The sequence below is a fragment of the Lonchura striata genome, chromosome 9 (assembly GCF_046129695.1).
Source record: "Lonchura striata isolate bLonStr1 chromosome 9, bLonStr1.mat, whole genome shotgun sequence".
NCBI lineage: Eukaryota > Metazoa > Chordata > Aves > Passeriformes > Estrildidae > Lonchura > Lonchura striata.
This window is the reverse complement of record NC_134611.1, coordinates 3,341,830-3,356,311: the sequence shown is the minus strand read 5'-3', so window position 1 is coordinate 3,356,311 and position 14,482 is coordinate 3,341,830. Positions and strand designations below refer to the sequence as shown.

General features: G+C 39.1%; 1 protein-coding gene across 2 annotated transcripts in view; it reads right to left on the bottom strand.

Annotated features, from left to right (window-relative positions):
* Positions 1-14,482, bottom strand: part of COP1 (COP1 E3 ubiquitin ligase) — a 123,464-nt gene that overhangs the window by 92,826 nt on the left and 16,156 nt on the right. For both annotated transcript variants that reach the window (XM_021545970.3, XM_077785294.1), the window contains exons 7-9: positions 8,458-8,517; positions 6,548-6,624; positions 1,545-1,602 (exon numbers count right to left, since the gene is read on the bottom strand). In XM_021545970.3, the coding sequence (XP_021401645.2) occupies positions 1,545-1,602; positions 6,548-6,624; positions 8,458-8,517 (195 nt within the window). The remainder of the gene's footprint in view (positions 1-1,544; positions 1,603-6,547; positions 6,625-8,457; positions 8,518-14,482) is intronic.

The window sequence follows — 14,482 nt, the reverse complement described above, 5'->3', positions numbered from 1 at the left end:
TCCACAGAATTCCCCAGGGCTTAAGTGACTTGTCCACTATTTACTTCTGAAGCTCATCTTCTGGAAGAGAACTGTCCTAGAGCTTTGTGGTATATAAATTCTTCCCTAACAACATGTTTGTGGGCAATGTAATTACATTGAGAAAGGAAAGCTGTGCAGTCCATGCTAGATAACTCTTACTGCCAACAATGCCCAGTATGTGATTTTTGCCATGACTGACAATTAGGGAAAAACCCCTACAATTTAATTTATATTCTTAAAACTCTTTTTATGGTAAAGTCTTGCTGAAATTAGACTACCTTTGAACAGAAGTGTTTAATTCAAGAGTTCTGTTTGAACTCCCCATCCAAACATATATTAAAGTTTAATTTGAAAATTTGTACTTGAGAGTACAGATCTTGCACTCTTGAGGACAAGAAATCACACTTCAGGACAAAAAATATTATTCTCACACAAATAAGGCTGTCATACAGAATGACAAGAAAGTCTGGGTTGTTTGTTTTGTGAGCTCACCAGCAGGGTAGCTATGCTATTAATTTTGGCTTTGAAATAGGAAGTACTGAGACAAGTTATGTCACTGGAGAACAAACACCCTGTAGCACATCAGAGTCCTAAACACAAAACCCCCATCTACATTACACCTGCCCTCTGAGATGTGGTAGAACTGTAACTCTCTGTTCAAGCAAAAACCTCCAAAGACCAGAGCAGTAGCAACAAGCATTTTCCCACAGACTAATAGATGGAATTTTCTAATTACCAATTAGTTACACAGCTGTATTTAAACATAGATGCGCCCAGGTCTTTTTTTTTCTTTAAATAAAACAAGATCCAACAACAGCTCTTGCACCTTTTAATTTATCAGTTTCATGCTGGTGTATGCCAGGGATGGTCCACCACCACAAGAGAGCACCCAAGGCACAGCTGGAATGTGCCCAGCAGTCCGTCTGCCCAGATGAAAACTGTATAACCTTTATGGAACTGTGAGCTGGGTATGAGTGTCACCTCCCCAGTCCAGCTGAATTCCTCCAAGGTTCTAGACTACAGAAGTGCTGTTTGGAATTTGGGAGGCCCTATGGATCAGACAGTTTGGAGGCTGCCTACCAAATAGTTCCATTCTATATGCAGCTTTTTACCCTCTATATGAATTTATAACGGTTTGTAAAAGGCCCTGCTGAGGACAAATGATGTAAGTGTGCTGGAAATTATTTTTTTGTTTTGAAAGTTAAGCCAAGGGACAGGGTCAGGGATTTACCTCCTTTCCCCAGTGCTGCCCACATGGGCCATGAAGAGCAAACCATATCCCCTCTTCCATGGAAGAGTCAGCTTTAAGAAAATATTCAGATGTCTAAATACATTACACCAGGTGTCTCTCACACAGCTGGGCACAATCATTCCTACAGCTGCAGCTGCCCATACAACCAGGTAAAAGCTGCAGCTGACCAGTACTCTGGAGATGGATGAAGGTGTACCTCAACCCTGACTAATCTCCACATTCAGCCTCCCATCCCCCCCATATAAATGCAGACATTTATATATGATCTTACCTGAGAACTGCCACTGAAGCCTGGAGGCTGGCTGTACTCGGTGGAGTCAATAATACTACTGCAAAAATAAAAGAAATAGTCTACTTGAATTGCTGCACAGCCATCCTTTATCATTTTTAACCTGTTTGCTATTCCCCCCTTGACACTCTGCAGCATACTCGCCTTTGAAATCCATTTTACAGACAGGGAACACAAGGCTTTATTTTGTTTGGGGCTTTAGGAGAGACTTTTTTTTTAAACACAGTTTTCTTAGAGCAGAATGCTGTCACACACAATTACGTGTAGTGCAGTCAAATAATTTCTAATTAGAATGCAAATGCATATCTTTCATATGAAATATGCAGCACAAGACATTCTGAAAATAACATGCTACCACTGGTTTTCAATTCCTTAAAAAAAGAAAGAAAATAGAGAAGTCTAATGCTCTGGCATTTGAACCAACACTGAAAAGGGAAAACCTAGAGAAATCAGTGTAAGACAGACACTTGTTTAAACAGACAATTAAGGAAATATAGAAATAACCTAAAAACATATACTGAAAGCCAGGATTACTATTATTAAAAAATACTACACCATATTATAGTATCTATAATGGCACAGCATACCTTTTAAATCAATGTTTTCAAAACACAGCACTGACATGCAAACTCAATGGCACTTAATTTTCAAAACTGCAAAAAGATCTCCTGATCCAAGCAGAAAACAGGTGGTTCAGTGCTCTTCGACACAGAGGCAAAAAATTCAGCTCCCACAGTAAGACACCAGAGTCATATAAAAACACACTTATCACTCAAATTTCATATACCTCCAGGACAGGCAAAGATTAGCATACAAGGACACAATTTTATTGATTATGCAGAATACATTATGAAAATCACCACAATTAATTTCTAAAAAAATTTTTTAACTGCTTTGCTTCTGCTATGTCATTTGACTTGGACAGAGAAGAAACTAGTTGGGATCATTGTTCTCATTATTCTCAGTCTTTCTTATGAGATGACCTTAGATTTTAAGCATTGCCTGGGAAAGCTGAAGGTTTCTTTAAAAGCTTCTAAAACACTGCTGTAGGTCTTAGTTTTGTCAAACATAATTTTACCAATTCCTGCTTGTGTAGCAGCTGACAGAACTTATGTGGAAACTTGAGAATCTAGGTCATAAACAAATTGGTTTGGTTGAAATGCAGGGCAGGGCACCTCTAAGTTTGGAAAAATGAACCAATGGTACCAGTGCTTAAATATTTCTCTGAATGTTTTCAAGCTCCCCTGGAAGTGGAAACAGAAGATGAGATATAACCACTGATGAGAATTTAAAAATTAACTGGGAAAATGAGATTTACTGGACTTCTGTTCCAGGCAAGACAAAAGCTGCAAACAAAGAAAATCTAAGAGATAAAAATCATTATTTGCAGAAGCTATTGTAAGGGAGAAAACAGCAGAGCCATTTCAGGCATGGCTGAGGACAATGAACTTTAAATTAGAATGTGGCTGCATGAAATAATGAAACATGGACAGCAGATCCTGCCAGAACTGCAGGAATAACACATTCAGCTAGAAAGCAATGAAAAACTTCTCCACTCTGAGACAGGTACAGAGGCAATTAACAGCAGAACACAGACTTGGAATGTCTGGTCTCGTTTTGCTGCAGGTTGTCTGGTGATGTAAAGCCTTCAAGAGTGTAGACGTCATCTCCCTAACCAGAGTACAAATTCAAAGATATTTCTATGCTGTGCCCACAGCTGAGTTAACTCATATATGCTTGAATGTTTTTCCTTTCAATAAAAGGGATGCAAGTAATCAGAAAATTACAGTGCTATCCAGTTTTTTTTTTAAAGAATGTAACATTAGGTTCAGTTTGGAAATTCAGCTACACTCATATGACATTTAAAAACACAGAACAACAACAAACAAGGCAAACCACAGACTATAAATCCCATTACAGGGATGGGAGGAGGTAATTAGAACAAATGGAGAGGAAGGAGGATCAGGATTTCAATAACTGAACCAGTTACCAAGCAACTCATTTCTAGATCAGAATTTTCCTTCAGACCCCTATTAGTGGTAGCTTGTTATTGCTATTAGTCCTGGATAGCATCACAGATAAGTTGCTTATTCCTACCTTCTGTTTGCACCACTTACTGGGAGCAGAAATAACACACATGCCAGTTCAGAAAAGCCATACACAGAACTATTTGTTTTCTTCCCTTATTCTTCCCCCCTTGTTCTCTATTAGTATACAAACCGAGCAACAGGCAACACTGTAAACAAGCACTGTGCTATTACCCAATTTAATGTTTCATCACACCCTGCACAGGCACAGGAGAAAACACGTGTTTCTTGCAGCCAAAGATGTACTGAACATCATAGCTGTGCTTGGGTTTTTTGCTAAAGAGCTTCTGAAGGAAGCTGGGGGAAGGAAACTAATTTCACATTTTGAAGATGTTAAAAGTGGGGAGGAAAAAAAAGCTACAAACAATGAAAAGAAACAGAAAATTAATGAAGCAAGCGTGTGATTTAAAGGAAGCAGATGAATAAGGGCAAGTCACCAGAGACCAGATAAAAACTGAATTCCAAAGAACTCTATTTTCTTGAACTTTAAATTCAAAGGCTAAAGAAGTTTTCTTCCCCTCAGCACTAGTCACTGATAACCTTGTACTATTTATAAGGCACATTACTAAAGTGTTATACAATTATATTTCATTAGCAGTGTGTTAAGTATGTTAAGTTATATTTCAATTTAAATACACCATTTCAATTCACTGATAGGCTAAAGAGCCTCTGCAAGTTCAATATCATTTTAACATGGAAGAGAATCCATCCCAAACTATATTTGTATTTCACTCTTAGTGGTTCATGGCATCTCTGAAACGCACTCTGAAGATTAAATATTTCAGTTAAGAGAAAAATCAGCATATTTCATATCAGCTGTTCTGCAGCATTCTTGCCAAGGAGGAATGTTGTTGAGATACTCTTCAAAACTTACACTTAATGTTGAAAATAAAATTAGTTTCAAATGGTAGACCTTCCTGGAATGTAATTTATGGTAATTCACACCAATGCAATTACTCAAATTGTATAAAACTGTCAAAATAGGGCAGGGATAGAAGGAGTAACTTCTGGGAACAACTGATGCCTGTTGAGGTAATTCCTTCATATACCGATTTCTCTTCTACCACTCAAGGCTGCTTCTTAACACAGGAATGTCACTAAGAAAAAGATAAGGGGTCTTCTAAAGCAGAAAGAAAAAGGCATTCCCACATTCCCTAGAAATCACCTAAATATCCTGTTATATCACACCCCTGTCATGCTGTACCAGGGGGAAATTCCAAAATTCAAGACACAGCCAAGATGACCCAGATAGGCAGGGAAGATGAGCCCAAGGTCCCTGCACCCATCTTGGCTCCATCCCACTGCCCCCTCCCAGGAGACCCCAGGTGAAACACATCAATCCAAAGATCACTACAATTCTTCTGATACTATCTTACATCTTCAAATGCAAGAATTGAGATTGATTGACCCCTAGGACATGAAATAAATAGGCATAAAGGAATATTAAGAAATTCTCAGTAGACTGAAACCAGTGTAGCTCTAACTGCAGACTGTTCCCCCCTCAATGCTTTTACTAAAACTCCTGGGCTCAAAATGTTATTCCAGCCTTCAACAGATAAAGAAAGTTCTTTGGGGGCTTGTTTGTTAGCTTAGCTCAAGTAATAGAGATACATTTCTACTCATAAGTAGAATCTCCTGTTAAAAGAGAAAGGTTTCTGGGCCTGAAGGCATCCAACATCCAACAAATTGATGTTGCCCAACCCGTGCTCAAGTTTACCCCAAGCCTCTCTACCACAGAGTAAAACCAATCTATTTAATAGCCAATAACCAGAAAAGTAGTAGAACCTGACAAGAATCTCATGAGTTTCACAAAACTGCTTCTTGGCAAAACAGCAATACTCCATACCAAGAAACAAATCTGTACCTAAAAAGAATTGAAGAAGCAGTGAAGAACTGAATTAGAAATGCTGTTCCCATCCATTCTGATCATATTTCTGTCCCTTCCCTCAGGGGCAGCCAGAGTTACATAGAAATATCAGAGATATTGGTCTCTCTGTCCAGAAATAGCATCTTGGTAGGAAAATCCAGCCAATATTGCTGGGTTCCTCACCACAGCACTGTTTCTAAGTCTCTTCAAGGGAAGAAATCTGATCATTTTTTACTTCTGGGCTATTAGGTTTAGAGCTGCTAACTGCAAAAAAAAATCTACCAGTACAATTTTATAACAGAAAATGACAGTTTAGAGAACTCTACTTCTAAGAGATAGCAGAGATGATCACTTAATAACATAACTTGGCCCTGCTGAAATTAGATAAAAAGACATCTGTAAAGTAGAGCACTTCAAACTCTGGCACTTACAACTTGGATACAAGAAGCATCTGCAGTATTATCATCAAGAAACCAGACTATGCAATATTCCAGGCAAAAATACACATGAAATTATGTTATTAGAAAGGCATTTCATTAAATCAAAACAGACAGCAGATAAACAGAATCAATAGGCTGTACATTTCAAATTCTGATCTGAGCCCATACCTTTAGCTATCCATGCTGATTAGGGGAGCCAGAGCACTCCAGCACCATACAAAATTAAGACCTTTCATATGCCAAGCAGAACAACACAATGTTCAGAAAAGGTAGCATATAAATAATAGTAATATTTTATTCCATAGCAAAGGCTTATGACTCAAGTTTACTAATTCACATGACATTTAAAGCCATCGGTTTTCCATGGCATCTGATTCAGAGCAGATTTTTCATCCAAATGCAGGCTCAGATGGCTTTTTCTTCACTTCTTTGTTCACATAAAGTTTACAGCAATTAGAAACACAATAGGAAAATACTGTACAGCACTCAAAAAACAGTTTTGCTCATGTTTTGGGCACTGCTTGGAAAGCACTAGCATGTAGAGTGCAACATGTGCAGTTTGAAATCCAAGTTGAGTTGCAAGCTCCATACCTGTGTGAAGGTGAGGGAGCCTCAAACTGTGGCACTGTGCTGTCCTCACTGACTGGGGAGTACAGGCCACTCATCTCCTGAAACAGAAAGCCACGTTACATCAGGGCTGACAAAACATGTCTGTCTAATACATGTGTTTACATAATACTGCTGCTTTTCTTGTGTCTACATTTACTCAACTCTTACCTAAAAATCCTAACCTATACCTGAAAAAACACTGATTTTCTTCAATTTTTTTTTTCAGTTACCATTCAGACTGGGTTTCAAAAATCCTACACCTGTTGTGCTCTGTGCTTCAAGAGTGGCAATTTTGGAGTTTATACTCCAACAAACCCAACAGATTTGGTTATCATCCAATTGCCTCTAACCCATCTCCCTTAAACATGGCAGAACTAGCAAGCTGTAACTGCATTTTTGAGATATGTGCAAACTTATCTAACAGCCTTCAAAACTGGAAGGTAAAGCTGGATATGGGTCATGGCAAGAATAGTCACAAGGCAACAGGGCAAAGGTGGTGCCACAGACTTAAAAGAGGATCTGTCAGTCCTCTGTGGGACCACTGCACAAGAGATAAACTTTGCACATGAACTTGGCTTTGTCCCTCCCAGACTAAGTCACTGCTGTGTACCCAGTGTGAAACTGTCTTTCATCTGTTTGGGAAATGGAAGCTATGCAGGATGCAACAGCTCATTAGTTGAGGGGCAAAGTGTTCCCAGGACAATTATTACTTGTGCTTTCAAATTCCCACTAGGTGCCTATTAGTTGATAGGTAGAAAGAAGGATATTTGTGACAAGAGAGATCCCAGGCTTTAGAGGTTAGAGCCAAGGTCAGCATCACACCCCAGGAATATACCATAGCTGCAGCCCACTGAAATGCCTGATTAAAGAGCACAGAAACAGGTAGCTGGATGCTCTTTGAGAGATTCCACAGCTTTTGGGAATAGTTTCTCCTAGATCTCAAGACTTATTTTACCAGTCTGAATAAAACACACTAAGGTATATTTATTTCACCAAAGCTGAAAAGCATTTAGGAAAAGAGGTCTGAAAAAATTCCAAACAGCTATTAGATAGATAAATGGGAATTCTTGCAGTTGTCAGTAATATTTCTATTTTGCTAATTCATCAGCACACATATTAATTGCATGAAACATTCTAAAAGGCTTTTTGGAAGGTAGTTGGGAACACATGCTGATTGCTCAAGATGAGCAAGCAGTGAGAAACAGACCAGCAAACTGATTCCCGAGAAGCTTTAAGGGAATGATATTTGGAGAGGTGGCAGTCTGATGTATTCCTGAAACATCAGCTCCCTACTGCAAGATTAAATACTAGAATGGATTACAGAAAAGGACCAAGAGCAACCTAAAAACTCAGTGAAGACAGAAGGATTGCACTGATGGGGTTACAGATTCTTGGAGAATAATTCTTAGCAAAAATATCAAGAGATTCCCATTATTAAGGAATTAAGATAACTATATCAGGAGGTAGCAGCAATCAGTTTTGACATGCAGCAGGAACTGGTTTTGTTCCTGCCCAGTCTGCACAACAGCCCTCTTCTGAACCCCCCACACCTCTCCATTTTAAGACTTAGATGCTGCTAAGGTTTAAACAACCTGTGCAAACAGCCAGCAACGTACAAAAATCTTAAATTCTGATCAATATACCAGCTGCTGATTTCTAGCAACTACTCTAAAATACTTACTACCAACACAAAGAAATGATTATATAAGAGCTACCTAACTGCAGCCTGCACACATCAACTAAATGAACAAATTAAAGAAAGAGCATCATCTGTTCATTTTCCCATTACTGACTTAAATGCCGTAAATTTAACCCAGCAGCCTCACAGCAGGGCAGACAGCTTGATGAAAATGAAAAATTGCCAGAGTCAGAACAATGTCTGGGCACCTCACCTCTACACGTTTAATATCTTCTTCCAGAACACTTAGCTCCTTCTGGATCTGCTCCAATTGCTGTGGATAAGAGAATGGGAGAAGTCTAAATCAATCTGCACTGCACCACCACCAAGATAAATTACAATCTTTCCAGAGAGGAATCTGAACTCTCTTCACTGGTGTGCTACACAATTCAAAAGTCACCAGGCAAGAAGTTCAAATGCACAGATTAATGTAAGTGTGCACACAAACCACATTCAAGACAAACTATTATTTTGAAACAATGTGAAACAAGAGCAGGAGGTATTTGGATGTCAATCACAGAAACGTACATTATTCAAACTAATACTATTATGCTCTTCTAACATGTCTCAGACAAGATGTAACAGGTTTGCAAAGACTGAGTATAGAATGACAAAGTGGTCTGGGTTAGATGGGACCTTAAAGATTATATCACTCCACCCCCTGCCACAGGCAGGGATTCCTTTCATTATCCCAGGTCGCACCAAGCCCTGTCCAGCCTGGCCCTGAACACTTCAAGGGATGGAGCAGCCACAGCTTCTCTGGGCACCCTGTGCCAGAGGCTACTCATCCTCACAGGGGAGAATTTCTTCCTAATATCTGAACCCACACTCTTTCACTTTCAAACCGTTCCCCCATTTGTCCTGTCACAATTAGAAAAAAACACAATGAAAGACAATGATAATTTCACCGTTCAGTTAAATACAAAATGTTTTGCTGGAAGGTATCAAGGCTAATTCTCATCCCAGCTGTTAACCTGTCACTTGCTGATTTAAACGCTGTCATTAAGTTTCTGGGTTGGAAAGAACCTGTTTTGACCAGAGCAAGATTTGCTCCTGGCACTGAGCAAGCACCACGTGGTAACAAGGTATCACTTCTTCCAAAGGTGTGATACTTACCTTGGATTACACCATAAGCTCCAGTCCATTTGAGGGCTACACCTGAAAGGGTCAGAAGGAGACTTCCCCTCTCACCAGCCAACATTTCCTTTCCCTTCTTTGTGTTACATGGAATATCTTCCAGGTTTTTGGTCAGTCAGCAAGCTGGATTTGCTCACCTCAAGCAACTGAAGCCACAGGCTTGATAACTGTTTACACCTAAGCAAGGACATCGTCTCCTTACCTGTTTGTTCAGCAGCTATGTCCCACCCTAACACCCAGAGCCTAAACCCAGCCCTGCAGGGCCCAAACACACACACATTCCTCTAGGTGAGAGCTCCTGACATCAGCTCCAGAGCAAGTCTGGTTCACTGAGACACGTAAGTGTAATAAATACACAGAGAACTGGAAGTGCCCCTGACTCTCCTCAGCTCCCAGTAAAAAATTTACAGACAACCAGCAAGGTGGCCTGTGACCAGAAGCATTTGCTGAGTAAAGTCCAATGAAAGCTTAAGCACAACATATTCTCCAAATACAAATTTTTATAGTTTCAACTTTACAACAGAATATTAAATTGCCCAAATTCAAAGTTACGAGTTTGGCAAGACATATTACTCTGACATATTCCAAAGAATATCTGGCAAGCTACTTCCAAAGACTTATTCACTCAAGTGCTCAAGTTTGTTCCTTTAAGAGGCAGGAGGTTCTGCTTCAACAAAAAGTACAATTTAAACCTCTTCTAATAAAGCATTCCAAATATCTGTGCACTCTGCATTAAATAATCTACCATTTTAATTTTCCTCTTAAACACTAACAAAAGCTTCAGTCCCTGAAAACAGGAGAAGAAAGGGCTGCTGGGTCCACACCTATTTCTAACATGGCTGCTTCTTTGAATGAGATGACTTTATAAATGTATAATAATCTCTGTACTCTGAAGGTTTCAGTTTACATTTAATTTGAGGCACAGACAGCAGAAGTTTAATGGTTTAGAACTAGACTGCCACAGATAATTTACAAATCACTACACCATAGCAGATAATTCCATTTTCACTTTCGAAACCTGCAGCAGGAATAGCAGGTGGTGCTACAGCTCCAAGATTAGTGGCAAAGTTAAGTGACACTTGCACAGCACGGGTCCTGCCTGAACTCAGCTCTAGAAAATACCATTAGTCCCCCACATTCATAAATCCCATTTAAAAAGAAGTTACAAAACCACTTACAAGTTCCAAAATTACAGTGAGGAAATCAGCTATTCTACAAAGTACTGGCTCACAGCCAAACTGGACATCTGAAAAATAATTGATGCTGCCATCACATAAACAGGATACTTTTTATAGGAACAAGAACAGAGACTTTTTATTGGCCAGCTTTCATTAACTATTGCATACAGCCAAGAGCATGAGATCTGGTACTTTATTACCAATTCTTCCTTCTAGTTACAACCTACCATAAACTTACCCAACAGCAGCAGCTCTAAAAAGCAGGCAAGAATGTTTCATGCTTGTTTTAGGAGGAGTCTTCTCAGGCCACCAGCATAAAATGAATTAATGTCCACAGTGAAACCTTTGGTTTTTTGGTATGTTAGTTGAAGTGTTTTAATCTATCAAAGACCTTAAATCAATCCACATTCATTCCAATTAAACTTTGAAAAACGAGACTACTGATTTATAATTGCCAGCCTATGAGAGACATTTAAGGAAAGCTAAATGAATTGTACTTCTTGCAGTATATTCAGATTTAAGGGCCCTTAATTTAATTTTCACTGGTTGGGCACAGAAAGCAAGCCAAGTCCTGTCCCAGTGATGGGCAGAATCACACCTGTTAAGCTTTGGATTAAGTCAGCAAAAGCACTTCCAACGAACACTAAAATGTGTGCTTGGAGAGAAGCACATACTATAAATTCTCTTTTCAGACACACATGCTTTCCCAGAAATGAAAAGGCCAATATGGACAAGGAGAAGGTCCTTAATTCGGTGATTAAACCTCAATTTCAACTCCAGTGAATGAACTACAATAAGCAGGTGTGTAACATTCTGGTCCCATTGTTCAGATTTAGGAATATGTACAGAAGAAACATTTTTATAATCCTGGAAAAGGGATTTCAGATGGTCAAGAAGCTACCAAGAACTTACACAATGCTAAACACCAGGTCAAGGTTATTTTATTTTTGGTTGGCCATCTACTAACAAGCCTATCTGGGTATAGCACTAAGGTTTCATCCTGGAGCTTCCTGTTTTTCCTGGAGCAAGGGCCCCTTGGGAGGCAGCAACTTCCTGCCTTGTGTTTGTGCAGCACGGACAACAAGCAGCCCTGACAGGGTCTCCTGCTGCCAGTTCTAAGTGTTTGCAATAAACTAAAAGCCCAGCAGAGCCTCCCAGTGCCACAGACACAGCCTAGAAAAACACATAATGGAAGGAGCTATAGACCCTTGACCAACTGTCTTTCTAATTCTAGAAAAATCACAGAGCAGCAAAGAACAAAAAAAAAAAAAAAACCAAAAAGCTTTTTCTAGAAAAAGCAAAGAACAGCAGGAGTTATTTTCTACAGAAATACTGCAAAATCAGCAACACTGTTTTAATAAACAGCTTAAAAAGCATCTGGATTCACAGTTTTTGGAAGCTCACAGGCCATTTTATGTACAGTAACACACCTTCCAGGCTCTGATCCAGACTCCCTGTGCAGTCATCACAACATACACTATAGATCCAGACAAATAGATGAAACTATTACCAGAGGGAACATCATTTTCCCAGCAACACAAAGCCATTGCTCCAACCAAGATGAGGTAAAAATTACCACCCAAGGAGGATAAACCAGGTAATCACTGTAAAAAAAACCTTAATTCTGTCCTGTGGCTTCATCCATCCAACATCAGAATCTTCCTACTTCCTGTTCTTTCACCAAGTGCTGCTTTAACAAACCACAGTGTAAACTTCACTATAACAGCTGAACTTTTCTAAAGGTACCCTGTGAAATTAATTTCTATCTGTAGAATACAATACCTCAATGACAATGCACAATAAGATCAGTTTCTCTCTCTGGAAGTCTTGTCTGTCTCTGGGTTTTCTTTCCATTGTTGCTTTGGATGCAGAGCCTTTTGCAACATACAGGGCAACTGTGGCATGAAAGTCATCTTCAGACCTTAGAGAAATTTTAGTCTTATAAATTAATTGCAAATATCACTTATTTTGACAAAATACCTCTCTGTTACAATGTATTTGCACAACTAGAACCAGGTGCAAGGCTTTTCTTAATACAAAGACAGGAACACCTGAGCCTCCACAAGTTTCATTTAGTGAAATACGGCATTCAAGCCTCTTAAACGTGTGGACAGTCCATCTATAACATATTTATCTGCTTCTCTGATCAATACTTCCGCCAAATGATAAATGTTTCCTCAAAACTGGGGAAGAGCTAACAGAAAGGCTTGAGAATATCCAGGCTGTTTAACACACAGAATTCCCAAAGGTAGGAGTATAATAAAGTATGTTTCATGTCTTGCATATTCCTCTCCCTCATTTACATCCTACAGTATGGAGGAAATATGCTCTGAAAGCTTAGTGATAGGGTCTGATAGAAAAGCCTCATAAGATAAGGACACCTGAGGAAGGGAAGAAAGCTGCCTAAACAATTAGACTAATTGCCTTAGAGTGTAATGTATCAGTAGTAGGTGCTTTCTTTGCAAGACCTCTCCAGCACAGCAAGGAGAGCCAGCTGTATACACTGATACCACCATGATAATTTTTAGTTTGCTATTCACACACTCATTGTATCCTTGGGCTTCTTATCACTGCTTCTGGAGCTCACATCTCTCATTCAGTAACTTAAAAAGGCAAAGAGATTTAAATACCAGGTAGGTGCAGTGGATAGGGACCTGATTACTCTAGCTACAAATTCTCCTCAGTAGTCCTGAAATGTAATCAAGACCACATGACAACAAAAGAGCATGACTGATTCCTGGTTCTGTCACCTCCTCTTGCTTACTCATTAGTTCATCCATGTGTGAACATGCAGAACATAAGGCTTGACAGGTGAAGTGATTACACAGGGTAATGACATCCCTGGAGAATTCATTCTTGGAATTCCCAGCCATTACCCCACGATAACTAATAACTCTTCATATTTTTAGTATCTAACATTTGAGGGTGCAAAGAACAACAATGATTCTGAAATGCTGAGCAGGTACTCAGTGCCACAAGCCTGAGACATTTCAGGATTATTTTTCTGTCCCAGGATGTTAATCAACTAAAAAAACAGCCTTATGCTTTAGCAGACATAAAAGAGGCCTTGTTTGTTAGACATGAGAGACTAAACATCACATTATTAGAAAGAAAAAATAAAAATGAAGTGATATCTGCCAAGGGAAACATGAATGCACCCAAAGAATAGCAGCTGTGTAGAACTTGATTTGTGATACCAATCATCAAGCTCAGTATTCTTCTTCAGTAAGCAATGGTGCTGCTTGACAAAAATACCATCAGGCAGCTGAACTAATAATATTTTAGCATAAATTATCTATATGATCTATATAGTTTTGTCTAACTGGAGACATTCAAATCCTGAGCAGACAACTAGCAAGGCCTCTTCCTTAAAGTATTGAACATAAAAGTGGGGAGAATTAACTGATACATTCAGTTTTCTCACAAAGTGTTCAAGATGAAAGAACAGGTGAACATTTAAAACTGACAAAGTTAAATTTGCAAAAGCATTTATGCAACACACGTATGGAAGCAAGAATTTTAAAAAGTCACAAGCAGCTGCATTTGGTTTCCCAGGAAAATAGTAATAAATACCCATCAGTGCCAAGATAAAATATTTCATTATTAAACTTGACCTTCCAGACATTTTGGGTCCTTAATATCAACAGAAGAGGACACTGGATTAAGAAAAAAAAATGCAGTGTGTGCATTCAATTAACTGTGCACACACATGGAAAGGCACTCAGCCATGCTAAGTTTGCCTTAGGGACAGACATCCAACTGCTGTGAATGATCAATACGTTCCTCCCCTCCAAAACTATCTGTTGTTTGTGTGAAAAAGTATTTTTAAGCTTTAGCCATTTGTTTTCAATCTTTTCTAAAGTAAGTTTTTTTTTCTATTATTTTGCCAAGGATTTGGGGTTTTTTTTGCCATATTGCTCTAGG